Raw genomic sequence first — 15844 nt, 5'->3', positions numbered from 1 at the left:
TCCGCTCCAAAAATATTTAGGGTAAATTAAAATATAAGGTATGGAGCGAGGTGGCACAGGGTCTCACATTCCAGGGGACATGCATTCAAATCCTTATCTGGCCATCCTGATTTTGGATGTGCATGGTTTCCCAAAATAACTTGAAGCAAATGCTGATATAGTTACGTACTAAAGGCCACAGATTCCTTCCTCAGTCTCCTAGAACTGTGGTGTTTATTTTATCCTTGTCAATGACCTTGCTGTCGATGAAATATATATATATATATATATATATATATATATATATATATATATATATATACACACACACACACACACAGACACAGACACTTGTGTGTATGTGCATTTGCGTGGACATGCGTAAGTTGAGATATATGTCTTGTGCATTGTTTACCAGTGTAAAACCCTTGTGATATGTTTTATCAGTGAAGATGAAGAGTTAATTATTAAAGCATGTAAATACTTTAAATTTCTTTTGGTGTAGGTGTTGATATTTGCTTTCAGAGATGTTAAAATTGCACTCAAACTTTTGGTTAAAAATTTGTTAATTAAAAATCTATTTTGTAATTTTATATCATGTCTTTGTAAAAATAATTAATTGGTGTTTTGTGTACATCCCATTGTAATTCTTATATTTTAGGAGGAAAAATGGAACCTTACATAAAGAGATGTTGTGCCACTAAGCTGACAAGTGCTGAAAAGTTAATGTACATCTGTAAAAATCAGTTAGGTAAGTTAAATACAAGTATAGTCTTATTGTGTGATGGGTGCTGCTAAATGTTTGTTGGTTTTTGTATACATTAGAAGTCTGAAATAACACTTGAGAATTGTGGAGGTTTGAGAATAACACAGGAGAAGTAATATTATTGCCTTAATGAGTGCACAGAGAGATTAATGTAGAATATTTTTAGTTTGTACTTGCAGCATCAATTTAGGGTATTTCCCCCCTTGTTCACATACAATTTTGTGATTAGGTAGAGAGAGAGGGGTTGTCTATGTTTACTGGCATTGGGAATATGTTATATTTTATATTTAACTCCTCTTATGTGGAGCATTACTATGGAAAATTAAAACATATTCAGCAGATAAACTGAAAATGCAAAGAAAGTGGCAGCTAAAGCAAATGCACATCCTTTGTCACAGGTGAGTAAATAATTTTGTAAATCCAAGAAAAGAGAAATAAAATGATGATTTAATGTTGCAGTTAGAGATCTAGTGCTGCAAAATTGGTAGCAAAAAATGCAGTTCATGAGAAGTAAATAGTTTTAATTCTAATTTTCATATTTTATTCATACACCTATCCCTCACTTAGCACGACTAATTCGTTCTTAAAAATGCTCGTGTTATTCGAAATCGCGTATTCTGAAGCATTAGTTTCCATAAATAGCAAGGCTAATTTACTTAATGTTTTCCAAAATTTTGAAGGAAAATATACTTTACGTAATATAAATTCGTAGAATAACACTCAACTATAAATATGTCACACCATGTATCTGTATATGCCTCCCATCACACTTTATGACACCGCGTAACGGGAGATACGAGGTTATGTACTTTATCGTCAGTCGGCTGGCTGACTTGCCCGCCCGGGCGTGACCTTCAACTCACGTTGTGTACCTTTCCAAACCATCCTTTACTGACAGTGAAACCGATATTACTGTCCAGATTATTACATTTTAATTTTTCATAAATTAAATTACTTATTCGCATATCATCACCTGGTTCACACGAATCCTGTCAGGCCAATGATTATTTGTTTCATTGCAACATTCATTTAACAACCTTTTCCACGTGAATCATCTGTTCATTTCTGTTCCAGTATCTAATGTCAAATATATTCCCGCTAGTACAAACAACAGCATCAGACTTATATAAACTTTTGGTAATAGTCCTTATTTCGTACGATTGTGCGCACAGTGTACTTGCTTAAAACTAAAGTGCGACCAACATAAGCGTGGCCTTCATGACAATCTGCGCGCCGTAATACTTCTAGTTTTGTCTCAAATACTTGGAACACGATGCATTATGAGTGATCAAGCACCTACAGTTACCAGCAGCTGAATGGGCAGATGTTGCATTTTTTTTAGTGAATTCCCTGCCACTGGCTAGACGAGTTCACGGCACGGTTTGTGGCCAGGCGACAATGGTACAGCACAACGGCATACGCGCAAATGTAAAAAGTAAAGAACATTTGGTCCTTCACACTCCATAGTCGCAATTTAACTTGCCATAGCTGATGTTTGTACAACAGCCAATAGCGTAGACAGACCTGCGCGTGCATCTCTTCTCCCCTTGTTTGGCTAACTGTATCCCACGGCACATCTGTTGTTTACAGAAGTTGAAACAGACTTCGTGGTGTCATACCCGACTTTTTTTTTTGCCTGCCGAGATTTCGTGCTAACTGAAATTTACAGAAGTGCTATTCAAGACTGGGGCAGTAAAATTAACATCGAGCTAAATGAATCCGTGCAATCTGAAGAAGTGCTAAGTGAGGGATAGGTGTATTTAAACATTAAATAGAATAAAGCAGTTTGAAGTAATTATTTATCTAGTCGTTTTGTTAGGTTTAAAGTGTTTTGGCACACAAAAATGATAATTGTTACTGGGGGTGACAAAATTATATTTGTAGCTGGTGGGTGACACTTCCCCCTTATGTTGTGTTATTTGTCCAGTTTGGTGTTAGCGAGGAGACAGGCATGCAAAGAGGCAGGCAACATATTTTTGGCAGTGTTATATAAAATTTTCCAGTACCAAACGGGCATCATTCAAGTGTCGTGGTTACTGATGGAATGTCTACATTGACTGCCTAAGGTTTTTCAAGTGGTCCAAAAATCATCCCCACTTCAGAGTTACTTCATACTGATACATCGCTCATAATAGTATTAAAACTAATCACAGAATGCACTGTTTAAAACCTAGGTTCATGGTACTGGGCATATCATGTCAACTTAGCCAAGTGCTTAAGTGCATGGTATCTAATTTCAAAGTGTCTGGGTTCGATTCTCATCATTGGACAGTAATTTTTGAAATTGTTTTTTCCAAATTAATATTTGCATTTTAAAAACTATATTTAAGAAAAATATATTATGACTTGTTATTTCTTTAACTAATTGTTATAATAACTTTAAATACATAGCTCAGCCTATTGGTTTTTTAATTTTGCACTAGTTGCATAGAACCTTTATTTTTTACTTTTAATAAAAATAAATCTTGTAAACACAATAAACAATTAACACACATTAGATTATGAGCTTTAAAAAAAACATCCCATCCCTCTTTCACCCACCCCTTAAAGTGGTATTTTGGTTTTTCTTGTTTTGGGGTATATGATGGGAACAAATTGTAAAGCAGAATGGAATAATTATGTTATAGGGTGAAGGTTGCTCATAATTATTATGCATGGTTAAGTTAAGATGTAAGCTATTAGTAGTAAGTTCTAAATGTGGTCAATATTTCATTGGCATGAATAGAATCAGAAAACACTTTGCCCTTAAAATTTTAACTGCTAGTCACAGTTGAGGGACTTATACATTTGAATTTTTTTCCCTCCATGATTTAAAATATCTCTGTTTGTACAAAAATAACTTATTATGAATAATTAAAATAAAATTACACTGTTTATTAAAAAATTCTCACTAAGAAATTTTTTCTTTCATTTAATAGGTTGGACACACACACACACACACACACACACACACACACACACACACACACACACACACACACCACATACACACCACACATACACACACACATACACACACACACACACCACACACACACACACACACACACAGAGTTATTTCTTTGCTGCATTGATCATAAAAACTTAATTCATTTGACAAAATTGGTTCATGTGTTTACAAAGCTATTTTAGGAGTGTTTATCCTACATAATTCATAATATACTGGATCATACCTGTAAATTTACATAGAGTCTAAGTCCTCTGCTGTATGTTAATTAAAAATTTATTTTGTAATTTTATATCACGTCTTTGTAAAAATAATTAATTGGTATTTCGAGTACATTCCATTGTAATTGTGAAAAATTACGGCAGTTATTGTGTCCATAAAAATGTGATGTATGTAAACTTTTGAGTTGACTATGGTTTTGGTGTCTATGGACTATGAAACGAAAAACTATATAAAAATGTTTTCTAACCAAATTATTTTGATTATAAACTAGTGCAAAATTATATTATTTCAGGTAACAAATGTTGTAATTTGAAACTCATTATATTAAAAGAAAAGGAAATTAAAATCTTATTTATAAGGAAACGTAATCTAGGGTCCCATTCTCTCACTTTGAGGGGAAAAATGATAATAAAAAACAATGTTTTCATAAAATAATGCTTAAATATTGATAGTGAAATCACCTTGAGACTTGTATATTTTTGTGATTATTCAATTGCAGCTGTATTTTTTTTTTTTACAATTACATTGAGCTTAAGAATGATAACTAGCACTGGTGGTTTTGAATTATTGCCATTTAACTGCTGCTGCTGCTACTTTTCAGATTTTGTAATATTGCTATGGTGTTGAAGTTTACAGTATTGCTTACCACAAATGTTTCTCTCACAATGAAATATTAGGTACTCAGCATTTAATATTTGATACTTAGTACGATAAGATCTTTATTCTGTAGTTGTTTTCATTTACACAATGTTCACAGTAAAAGGTATGTTATTCTGTTGCAGGTATTGAAAAGGAATATGAACAGAAAGTAATTCCAGATGGTAAAATGAATATAGATGGTTTTTTGTGTGTTTTTGATGTTAGTGTGGTCCCAGGACGATCAATTGAAAAGCAGGTTGAAGTTGTTACTACTATTTTAAACAATCTGATGAAAACAAAGAAGCCTGTGGTTCTGGTTACTACAAAAAATGATGATGCAAATGAATCGTATGTTAAGGAAGCTGAAAAAATAGCATCCAGAAAGGAGTTTAAAGGAGTAATTCCAGTTGTAGAAACTTCTGCTCATGAAAATATAAATGTGGACTTAGCTTTTGTGACCCTTGCACAGTTAATTGATAGAACTAAAGGTCGATGTAAAATTGTGCCATATATTGAAGCTGCCAAGGCTAGAAAAGAGTTACTAGAATCATCAACTGAAGCATTCCATAGGTTAATTCGCTCACAGGTGACAGACCATTGTGCTGTGTGGAGTTATAGTTCAAAAAAGTTAGCTCAACATGAAGAGTTTGTGCGGTACATTGAGTTATTTGGCATGGACAGTTGTCAACGACTTTTTAAAAGACATGTCAAAAAGTTGAAAGACGAACATTTAGCTAAGAGGATTCAGTGTTTCATGGCTGTACTGCCTGAAGTTTTACAAGAAATGGTTCCTGACCTGTCAGCATTAAGAGATCGGTGAGTAATTAGCATTACTTAAATAAAATTTTCATAACTTAAACAATATTTTAATTATTTAGTTACATAACTTACTTTTTATACAGATAATATTATCATATAGTTAAATTTGAGTTTTTTGAAATCTATGTTATTCTAATTCTATTTTGGTTAATTATACTGTTAACTTCATCAACGTCATCTAATCAGAAATGTATTATCTACCTATTAATTTATTTACATTTTCTTCCAAGTTGACACACACTTTACTTTCTATCAGAGTTTTTTCAACTGCATTTGGTCAAGAATTCTTGCCACTATTGTGCCTCAGTCAATTAAGACAATTTTTGATAAAGTTTTACTTTATTTTAGGGTATGTTAATGCCCTTGCTTTCATCAGGAGGGAGACTAAGTGGGGAATGACTTGCAAACTATTTAAAAAAAAAACTTGCATGTCCAAGGCGAGGCCTATACCCAGAACCCAGGGTCATAAGTCAGGTGTGCTGACCTTTAGACCACACAGGCCAGTCACATCAGAGAGTGATATTAATTTACTCAGAGAGAGGTATGGATATGTGTTGCACAATGAAAATAAATCCAAGCAGTCCTGCTGTTTGATTTGAAACTAGCCTTTGAAGCCTTTGTTGTTCTTGCCATACTTTCTACTGTTCCCTATAAAAGTGTTTCATAATGGCCTATCATTTAGCTTGCTTACAACATGCCTTGTTGAAAACTGTGATACTAAGGTGGCTTTGGGGTAAGTATTTCTTCCCTGCTGATGTTTTGTATGGGAGGCTTGGCATTGCGAAGTACTCTTGTTGTCTCCGAGCGAATCCCATCTGCTGTGGTTGGAGGCATTTGGGATACATGCGTTCAATTGCCCCTATGTAAGTGTTATTGTTTAGAATAAAATGATTTGTGGTGCAATAGAGCTTGTGTAGCCTTTTTTGGGGTAGGATGAATGATAAGTGGGTAGTTATATTTTGAACATGAAGTTGATGAATTAACATGTTGGCTAGTGATTGTTCAGGAACAAAGTATTTTTTATACATACTCAGCTTAATGCAGAACAAATTCGTAGTTCTGTAAGCTTACCAGTAGTTTGCCATTTAAATGAGTAGTTAGGTTAGGTACATTAATAAAAAGGATAAAATTGTGAGAATTGTTTGTTTGCATTAGTTTAGCAACTTAAAAAAAAAATATTTTTTAATAATATGGTTTGTATTAAAAAATAAAGCAAACATAATTTAACAATTGGTGAGGATGTTAGTTGGTTAGGAGGTTAAAATGTAGCTAACTTTGTAACTAACCTTATGTACTACTTAATATTATTTTTAATGCAGCTAACAAAACCTAACCATCTGTTCATTCAATTTCAAAATATTTTTAATGCTACGTTTGTTCCTATCACGTACAGAAAACACTTAAAGAATGTTCCATCTGAAATTGCAGGTAGCTGGGTGTACAGTTCTGTTAATGATTATTAATTCAAAACGGTTACTGGTTCAATTTAAATAAAAGAGTTGAAATGAATTTTGAAGTTTATTCTTTTCCTAGCAAAAAATACATGTCCATCACATGATTTGTCCAGAAGAAAAACACTCACTTTTGCCGATCACTTCTCAGTCCTGTGCCTTTAGGAAACAAATACCCTCAGTGACGTCATCATCTGCTAGGTACTGAATACATGGGAACTACATCTCGGTGGACCAACGGACCACTTTGGCTGGCACCGCATGTCTGGGGCTAATTTATAATTTAAACTTCTGACAAAAAACAAAGGTTAAAGCTAATGCGGCATGGCCCTGGCACAGAGACATGAAATTATCTTTCTCTATGCATTCATGAAATGTTTTTTATGAGTCGCCGAATGGCGCGACCTCTCAGCATAGAACTCGAACAACGGCTGATGAGGCTACGCAACTGCGTGCAACCCCACAAGGAAGAAACAGTCATGTGACCTCAATGACCAATTATTTCACACCTCTTACATTCAAGGACACAACAACGTATAAAATACGTAACCCTTGCATCAAGGCGTTTCTGCAGAAAACAAAACATACCGAATACAAAGTCTTCTCTGATTGGCTGCCATGAAACCCAGATAATTTTACTGTCTCCCGAGGGAGTGAACACCTGCCGATTTTCCCATCATAAGAATACATACAGAACGCACCAGAACAGTGTCTGAAACAGTGGCACCGCCATGTCGTACACCTGTTTCTCATCCTTCCTTTTGCGAAAACTATACTCAGTGTTCCAGAAATATAATGAAAGCTTCCAAATGAACCCAAACATAAAATACAGTAGTTTCCCGATTATCTGGGGTAATGAGTGGCACTGAGTCTCCATATAACCGAAAACACAGTTAAAGTAATATCGAAAGAAAAAACTATTTAGTTAAACAATTTTTATCCTGATTATTCAAACACTGTATAAGTATGTTTTTAATAGGTACTAAAGTGTTAGATGTAATTTACGGAGAAAGTTGCACTATAACTTTGCTGTATTTTACGTCACCCTATTTTATGTTGCTCTATTTTAAGTTTAGCTGGTCCATGATTTTTATTTTCGGTTGAATGTCATGTACCACTTGTTTGCATTTATTATTAGACATTACTCTCTAAAGATTACGACTAAAAAAAATACTGCTGCGTTGCGACTGCTGCCTTGAAACTACGCAGGCCAGTTATCGCTCGTGTGAGTCGTGGAATAGCCATTCTGTGCCAGCACCAACTGAGCGTGGTTCACAAGGGCAGTGGAACACAAGCGCGCATGGCTTACAGGGGTGCGTTTATAATTTGCTCTAGCAGTTTTATACTCACACCAGCTATGTTTGCACTGTATTTGGCATTATTTTTCATCTTGAATGACAGCATAAAATGCTCTGTCTTATCAATAGATCACAAAAAAAAGAGATAAAGAAATAGTCAAAATTTATTTTTGTGTTAATGGAAGTGAAATGTGGCATGGTTAACCCGCAAACCAGATAACCCACACCCGGATAATCGGGAGTATACTGTATAAGCATAAAAACAAAATTGGTAGTAAATAAAATACTTAATAAAATACACTTAAACAAATAATACCTAGCAAGCAATGTGAAAACCAGTAAAAACATATTTGAATGGCTTTTCTGAATAAAAATAATTAAATATCAGAAACTATCACCAAACTATATTTGACAGCACTTAGGGTCTCATGATGGTGTCCTTTGAGGGAGGATTTCATGTTTGGGAATAGGAAATAGTATGCTGGTGCCAAGTTGGGACTGTAAGGGGGTTGTCCAAAAAGCCGGGGTCATTTTCAACGAGTTGCAGAAGGTCTTCGCAAGCAGTCACTTGCCTATGCTTTTGGTTGTCCGTCAAGTCTTTTGCAACGCCAAATTTTCAGCTGTAATGGTTTGCACTGTCATCTCATCAATTTCATCTGCGACCATGCGCACACTTAAATGATGGTCTTATTCAGCACTTTACACACATGTTCGATGTTGTCGCTGGTTTTTGATGTCGACGGCCATCCAGCACGCACTCATTATAAAATTATACCAACTCCCATCTGTAAAACTTACTTGAGCTCTCTTTTCATGAACTTACAGTTTGCCCTTTAAATATTAATTTATAATATTTTCCATGGTTTCAATAAAGAAACATGCAAATTTGCACCATTTACCCTATACACATTATGACCCGATACGGATTATACTGCAAATGGTCCGTCATACTATTAAAAAATAAATTGATGTATTTTTTTTTATCCACAAGAGATGATAGTTTGTGTGATGCAATTAACACTTCATCACCTTCCTTGAAACTTATTGGTTTGATGCTCTCATCAAAACTACTTTTCTTTAGATTAGCTTGTGCAATAAACCTTTGCCCTGCCTTTTCCAACTTTTTTTTTAAACTCCACAGCAGCACCATCTGAAAAATCAACAAAATTTTGCAACTTAGTAGTTTGTGGATTTGGTTGCATTATCTCCATAGGTGTAAATCCTATATTTTTATGCCAGCAGTTGTTATTTTACAGTTTTACCTTGTCACAACACTCTTGAAAAAGCTTAGCCAAAAATTTAGTAAAGAATAATGAGATATGTGGGTACATTAAGAAAAATACCTAATCGGGTGCACTTTGTTGTAAGAAGGATAGGTATATGTGCAAGGAGACTTTGTCTTTCATATTCAACCATAAGGCATTACTTAAAGTCTGCATGTCAATTTGATGTCTCGTACCTAGAGGCATAGAGGTGTAAGATGTGCAAGCCTCGTGTGCCAAGACAGGCAGCTTCTTAAGTGAGTGTGTACAGCAGTGTCAATTCACTTAATGTGTTTTAATTTTTGTTTTGGATTTCATTTGTAGATTTTAATACCCAAAACATGCTTGTTTCTTGTCATCTATCAGTATTTTGAAAATATTTAGTATTCTTAAATTGAAGCACATTATTGCTCACCTGTGTTTTTTTTCCCTCTCAAATAAAATATGTTAAATTATACATGCACTATGTTGTATGGAAATGCTTATTTTAGTTTTTTTGTTACTTGGCAGTTTTTATGTCATGTGAAGTTTGGTCAGATTTGAGACATTTTGTTTCAGTGATTGGCCATCAGTCCAGGCATTTATCAAGGAACATCCAGAGTTCAGCCAGTACTTCTATGAATGTCCAGATGATATTGCTTGGATGGAACAGGATATAAGTGATGGAAATGGAACACGTATACCATTTACGGTACTGGATACTAGTGAAGCGGAAACAGTTTTCAAAAATCATTTGAATGCTCTGCAACAAGAAGAGAAAAGACTAGAGTATGTTTTACTTTAATTTTTTTGTATAATATACTGTTGTAATAAAGTGTTAGTTTAGAACTAAACCTATTATCTTTGCAATTCTACTTAAAAGCAGGCTCTGGAATTATATCTTTAATACATTTTTTGGTTAAACCAAGAATGGTTCTTAATCATTACTGTGACTGCAATTAACTATTAAAAACCATTACTATTTAACTAATAATACTTTTTTGCAAAATAAAATCTTTTTAAGTAATTTTAATCAAGTGGCCTTTTCCTCTTACGTTTGAAAATTTTGAAGTTAAAAACTTAGTAAATCTAACTTCAATTTGTGTTGTTACAGTAAGCTACTAGGATTTAAAATGGCATTATGCTCTACAAGTGAATTGTTAGTTTTCTAAAAAAAACAATCTTCATCCAAATATCTGCATATATTTTGTAGAATTTCAAATTATTCAGTTCTGGAACTTTATTTAAATAATCGAGTGTATATACAAATAGTCTGTTGTAATATGTAGTTATTGTTTGAAGACACTCAGAATACTTTCAGAGAGTTCAGTGGTAAATATTACTTTAAATTTGATTATATGTTTTATTCTCTTGTACCACAATCTGCTCTCAACACCCAGACATCCTAGACACCCTGGAGGCATAGCACAAAACTATGCTATTCGAAAAGAAAGTTTAAGTTCCCTGTCATGTTCAATATTTATTTTAGGCACAATACCGAGATAGATACAATTACTATTCAAAATAGGAGAGGGACATAACGCCTGAATAATATTTTCATAAATACTGGGAATGACATTTGCAGCCTTCATAATGTGGCCTGTCTTATGTATGTAGTAATCATGCAATTAAATGCATTTATACAAACAGTTGAATACATTAACCTATGTGCACACAAAGCCTTAAATAATTGACGAAGTGATCTGAGTCGGCCAGACTCGTCCAAATGGGGAGAGTGAAACATACTCCAACATGATGGCCTTTAAAATGAGATTTGCTAGATAATAATTATAGTCCAATTTAATACACGTGTAAAAAAGTCCCAGTTAGTAGATACAAGGGTTATTTTTTTTTCAACCTCCGATCGGCTGTAATAAAAATTCGGGAATGAATTGGGAAATTATTTAAATGTCAAAAGAAACGTACATCTTTACTCTATTTTTCCACATAATCACCGTGCAGATTGAGGCATTTGTCGTACTGATGCACCAGCTTTCCAATACCCTCTGCATAAAATGATGCCTCCTGCCTATTCAGCCACGTTTTAACAGTGCTCTGCAGTTTATCATTGGTTTTGAAGCGTCGTCCTCCAAGCCACTTTTTCAACGTGGGGAAAAGGTGATAGTCACTCGGTGCCAAATCCGGACTGTAAGGAGGGTGATCAAACACTTCCCATCAAAATCTTGCAAGGAGTTGTTGTGTTACGGCGGCACTATGCGGTCGGGCGTTGTCATGAAGCAAGACAACACCAGATGTCAGCATTCCTCTCCGCGTGTTGCGTATCGACTGTCTTAGCCGTCGTAGTGTCGCGCAGTATGCATCAGCATTGATTGTTGTCCCTGGCTCCATGAAATCAACCAGTAGCACAGTTGGTGATCCCAGAACACTGTAGCCATCTGTTTCTTGGTGCTGAATGTCCGTTTGAACTTTTTCGGCTTGTTTGGAGAATAGGTGTGCATCCACTGTTGTGATTGAAGTTTTGTTTCTTCATTATCAAAATGAATCCATGTTTCATCACCTGTCACAATTTGCGTCAAAAAGTGTTCACCATCGTCTGCGTAACGCAGCAAAAACGACAAGGCTGATGCCATTCGCCGCTCCTTGTTGATGTCAGTCAACATCTTGGGTATCCATCGGGCACAGATTTTCCTGTATCCGAGATTGTCTGTAACAATGGCGTATAGGGCTGACCTTGAAATGAGCGGAAATTGTTCAGACAGTTCTGAAATCGTGAATTGACGTCTCTCACGAACAACTGCATCAACTCTCTGAACTGTTTCATCTGTTGCTACCGACTTCCTTCCTTGGCCACCTTCATCATGAACATCAATACGGCCTTCGCGGAATTTCCGACACCACTCTCGCACAACGCCATCGCTCATAAAGTTTTCACCGTACACAACACTCATTCGGCGATGGATTTCTGCTGCAGTGTGCCCTTCTGCCTGTAAGAAACAGATGACTCCACGCAGCTCGCATTTCGCCGTACAGTTTATCGTTGCAGCCATGTTGACATTCTCATAACCAAGCTTCAACTGAGGTGTGAGTTGGCCGCTTAACATGGTTGGTGGAAGGGGGTATACACTACGAGACGTGTCGATTCGTGTACGAGTGATTAGGGTATCGATTAATGGGCATGCCATGGAGAAATGAAACTGTAATCACACTGCAGGGCACTGTTAAAACGTGGCTGAATAGGCAGGAGGCATCATTTTATGCAGAGGGTATTGGAAAGCTGGTGCATCGGTACGACAAATGCCTCAATCTGCACGGTGATTATGTGGAAAAATAGAGTAAAGATGTACGTTTCTTTTGACATTAAAATAATTTCCCAATTCATTCCCGTTTTTTTATTACAGCCGATCGGAGGTTGAAAAAAAATAACCCTCGTACTAAGCATAAATTGTTGTACCATAAACAACTTGCAAAGTTAAGTGGGACAACAACTTTCATCAAAATGTGGACAGTGAAAATTCTATAAAATAGTGGGCTTCAAAGCCACGACACTGGGTAAGATTGCTTATAAAAAACACAAGTTCAAAAGTAAGGGCAATTGTGAAAGCAAATACTAAATTAAAGTCAAGAAAACTACAGCCTCAAGATGCAATTCCATAAGTGGCAATCGCACAACTCTACCACATTACACAGCAAAGGAAAATCAAACCTTACACATCCAGACATACTTTAGGAAGGACATGCGTGATAGGAATTTAAGGAAATGACAGCCCAACCAAAAGACATTCTGCGGCAAGCGAGTAAGGGTGCAAGGGAAAAGGTACGCAAAATTTTACTTTGCTTGCATCGCGATACTTTAGCTGGCAGCCATCAACTTGTTTCTGGCTGTCCTCCACAGCGACCTGCTATACCTGCTAGACCTGCTAACCAGCCAATGCCAGGCTGCAGCAAGCAAGCAGAGGCACTGTCTCCAGCCCTCACCGGGTACACTTGTAGACAGGGGGAGAGATAGTGAGTGGAGGGGGAAGGCACACACGTCTCGCATGTTGGGTGGTATACATGAAGATTGCTGAGGCGATGAGACTGTAAATAAAGACCGGAAAATTTGGTGATTACGAAAATTTTGAGTATATATGGAAAATTTTGTAAAATACACCAAATTGTATGTTGGAAAAAAATATTTTGATATTCTAGTTCATCATATGCAAAAAAATTAAATAATATCTAAATTGTTTTTATTTAGTAACCATTACTACCATCAAATGGTTAGCCTAGTAGTTAGTGATAATTTGTGATAATAATTTAATAAATTATCTGACAATCTGGTATATTTTCAATTTTTTATATTTTTGTTGATGTGCAGGTATTCAATAATTATTTGTGAAAAGTGATATATCTTGTGACAAAAAAAAATTAGGGAAAAATCTTTGTTTTTAACAATGTAAAATAAAATACTTTGTGTTACTAATAAACTTGTGTAGAGTAGGAGGAAGTATATTCTTTTCATATTCCTTGACTTTATAGTAGGCTCTTTTTAACAGTTAGGTCTCTTTTTATAGATATTTTGATGTTATAGCATCTTGCTTGGCTATTCTTGAGAGAAGATATTTTGTAATTTTTAGCCAAAAAATAGTCTTATTCTTTTCCTTAAAATAAAACAAGGTATATGTTTGTTTGATCACTCTTTTCTCAACTTAACCCTTTTAGTAGGAATTAAATAAACAATCAAAACCTACTACAGAATGATGGCATTTAAATATATTGCTGGGCTTACGCATTGTATGATATATAGTGCAGAGGCACTATAGCATATTTATAATGATAAAGTTCACCTTATCCTAAATATAGTGTAAATAAAACTTTTTTAAACATTATATTTTCCATTCTAAACAATTTTATTAATGACTTAGTGTAAGTCACCATAAAATAATTCCTTCAACCATGTGGTATTAATCAGTTTTGAATTTAGAATCTAAGCAAAATTTTAATGAAATTCCATACTTGGTATTAAACTAATTCATTTTTTAATGAGATATCCAGGTGTTAAGAATTTTAGGTGAAATGTTTTAATAATACGTTTTAACTAAATGATGAAGAGTTTGTTATATTTCTTGTAAGAGTGTGTTTTGAATAAAAAAAATGCCAAATATAGTTATTTTGTTACATGCTCTTTTAAAAGAAACATTACTTTTTATTTTTATCGATAATATTTCTCTTAACTTGAATCACATATTCTTTTCTGTTTTGCTGCAGGCTTCCAAAAAGGTAGGTATGTGTGTGCATGATCCTGTAACTTGTATTGACCTATCTATTTTAAATTTTTTTTTTTAAATAATGCTAATTGTTTTGTTACTGTTGCATTTATGCTTATTTTTATAATACATGTAGCATGACAAAAGTAGTAATTATTAAGTTTTCATGATCAATATCTATCTCTATATTGTTAGCATTGTAATTTTTGGATATAATTTTTCTAGCATCTCGGAGATTTATCTTTATAAATCATAAATAATAAAAAATTTTTGCACTTTTGAGATTAAACTTAAGAATTAATAGTTTCTAGTTAGAATAACAATTATTATGTTGAATCATAATGAAAGGGAATGAGTAGGTTAAACTTTGATCAGAAAATATAGCAGCATTGACTAAAATTTGGTTTTGTTGCCACCTATAATAATGGTTTATGGGCAATACATGGTGATGTTAGTTATGTAATGTAATTGTATTATAACATACTAAAACAAAATAAAAAGGTTGGTTGTACAGATTCACAAATCTGTGCACTTACACTGCTTTCTAGAATCAATGTGAGTGGAGCTGGTACGTACCAAATGCTTCTTTCCCATTTCTTGTGTGAATAGGTGCTAATGCTTGGTGAGACATCAATATTGAAAAATGGCATATTTGTTGAAATAAATGGTGATTTCTCCTTAACATAATCTGTAAATTACAGAAAACTTAAAATAGAAATGTTACAAAGTGGTCATTGTACTTAAAATTATAATAGCTGGCCATAATGCCAAGGAAAAACTGTTATCTCAAACCAAATGTTCAAGAATTTAGCAGAAAATAATAAATGCAATGTCAGGGAATATCTGAGTGTGTCAACCAAAAGATCAAAATTAGAGCATCGTCACTTTCCCAGTTGCGTAGACAATCGTATATACACTGCTGATAATGATTCACCAAGGAGATATTGACTTTTTTTGTTGGATTAAAAGGAATCTCTCACCAGAGAGAATTATTTGTGTTACAATGTTCATGTGTACTATGTACAGATTTAATGAGGTACTGGTTAATCTGTTTTAAGGTTGGGGGAGTATGCCACACTGGTGGGGTTCCTAGATATTTTAGAAACATTGGGCCATACAAACGTGCTGTAGCCAATTTTATATTTGTTGTGTTGAACACAAGAGTAACTGCAATACAAGTTTTACAGTTTATTAAACTATGTTAATGCATACATATTCACTGCTGGATTGGTTTATTGCATCGAGGCTGTATTGTTGGTTGCTACTGAACTGCTG

At 34.7% G+C, this 15844-nt stretch overlaps 1 protein-coding gene across 7 annotated transcripts in view; it reads left to right on the top strand.

Annotated features, from left to right (window-relative positions):
* LOC134529773 (rho GTPase-activating protein 190) overlaps positions 1-15844 on the top strand; it is a 179273-nt gene that overhangs the window by 21550 nt on the left and 141879 nt on the right. For all 7 annotated transcript variants that reach the window (XM_063364201.1, XM_063364197.1, XM_063364199.1 and 4 more), the window contains exons 5-7: positions 641-730; positions 4697-5369; positions 9942-10151. In XM_063364201.1, coding sequence (XP_063220271.1) covers positions 641-730; positions 4697-5369; positions 9942-10151 — 973 coding nt within the window. The remainder of the gene's footprint in view (positions 1-640; positions 731-4696; positions 5370-9941; positions 10152-15844) is intronic.

Source organism: Bacillus rossius, chromosome 2, assembly GCF_032445375.1.
Source record: "Bacillus rossius redtenbacheri isolate Brsri chromosome 2, Brsri_v3, whole genome shotgun sequence".
Classification (NCBI taxonomy): Eukaryota; Metazoa; Arthropoda; class Insecta; order Phasmatodea; family Bacillidae; genus Bacillus; species Bacillus rossius.
The sequence above is the reverse complement of the archived record's forward strand: the minus strand, read 5'-3'. Positions and strand labels throughout refer to the sequence as shown.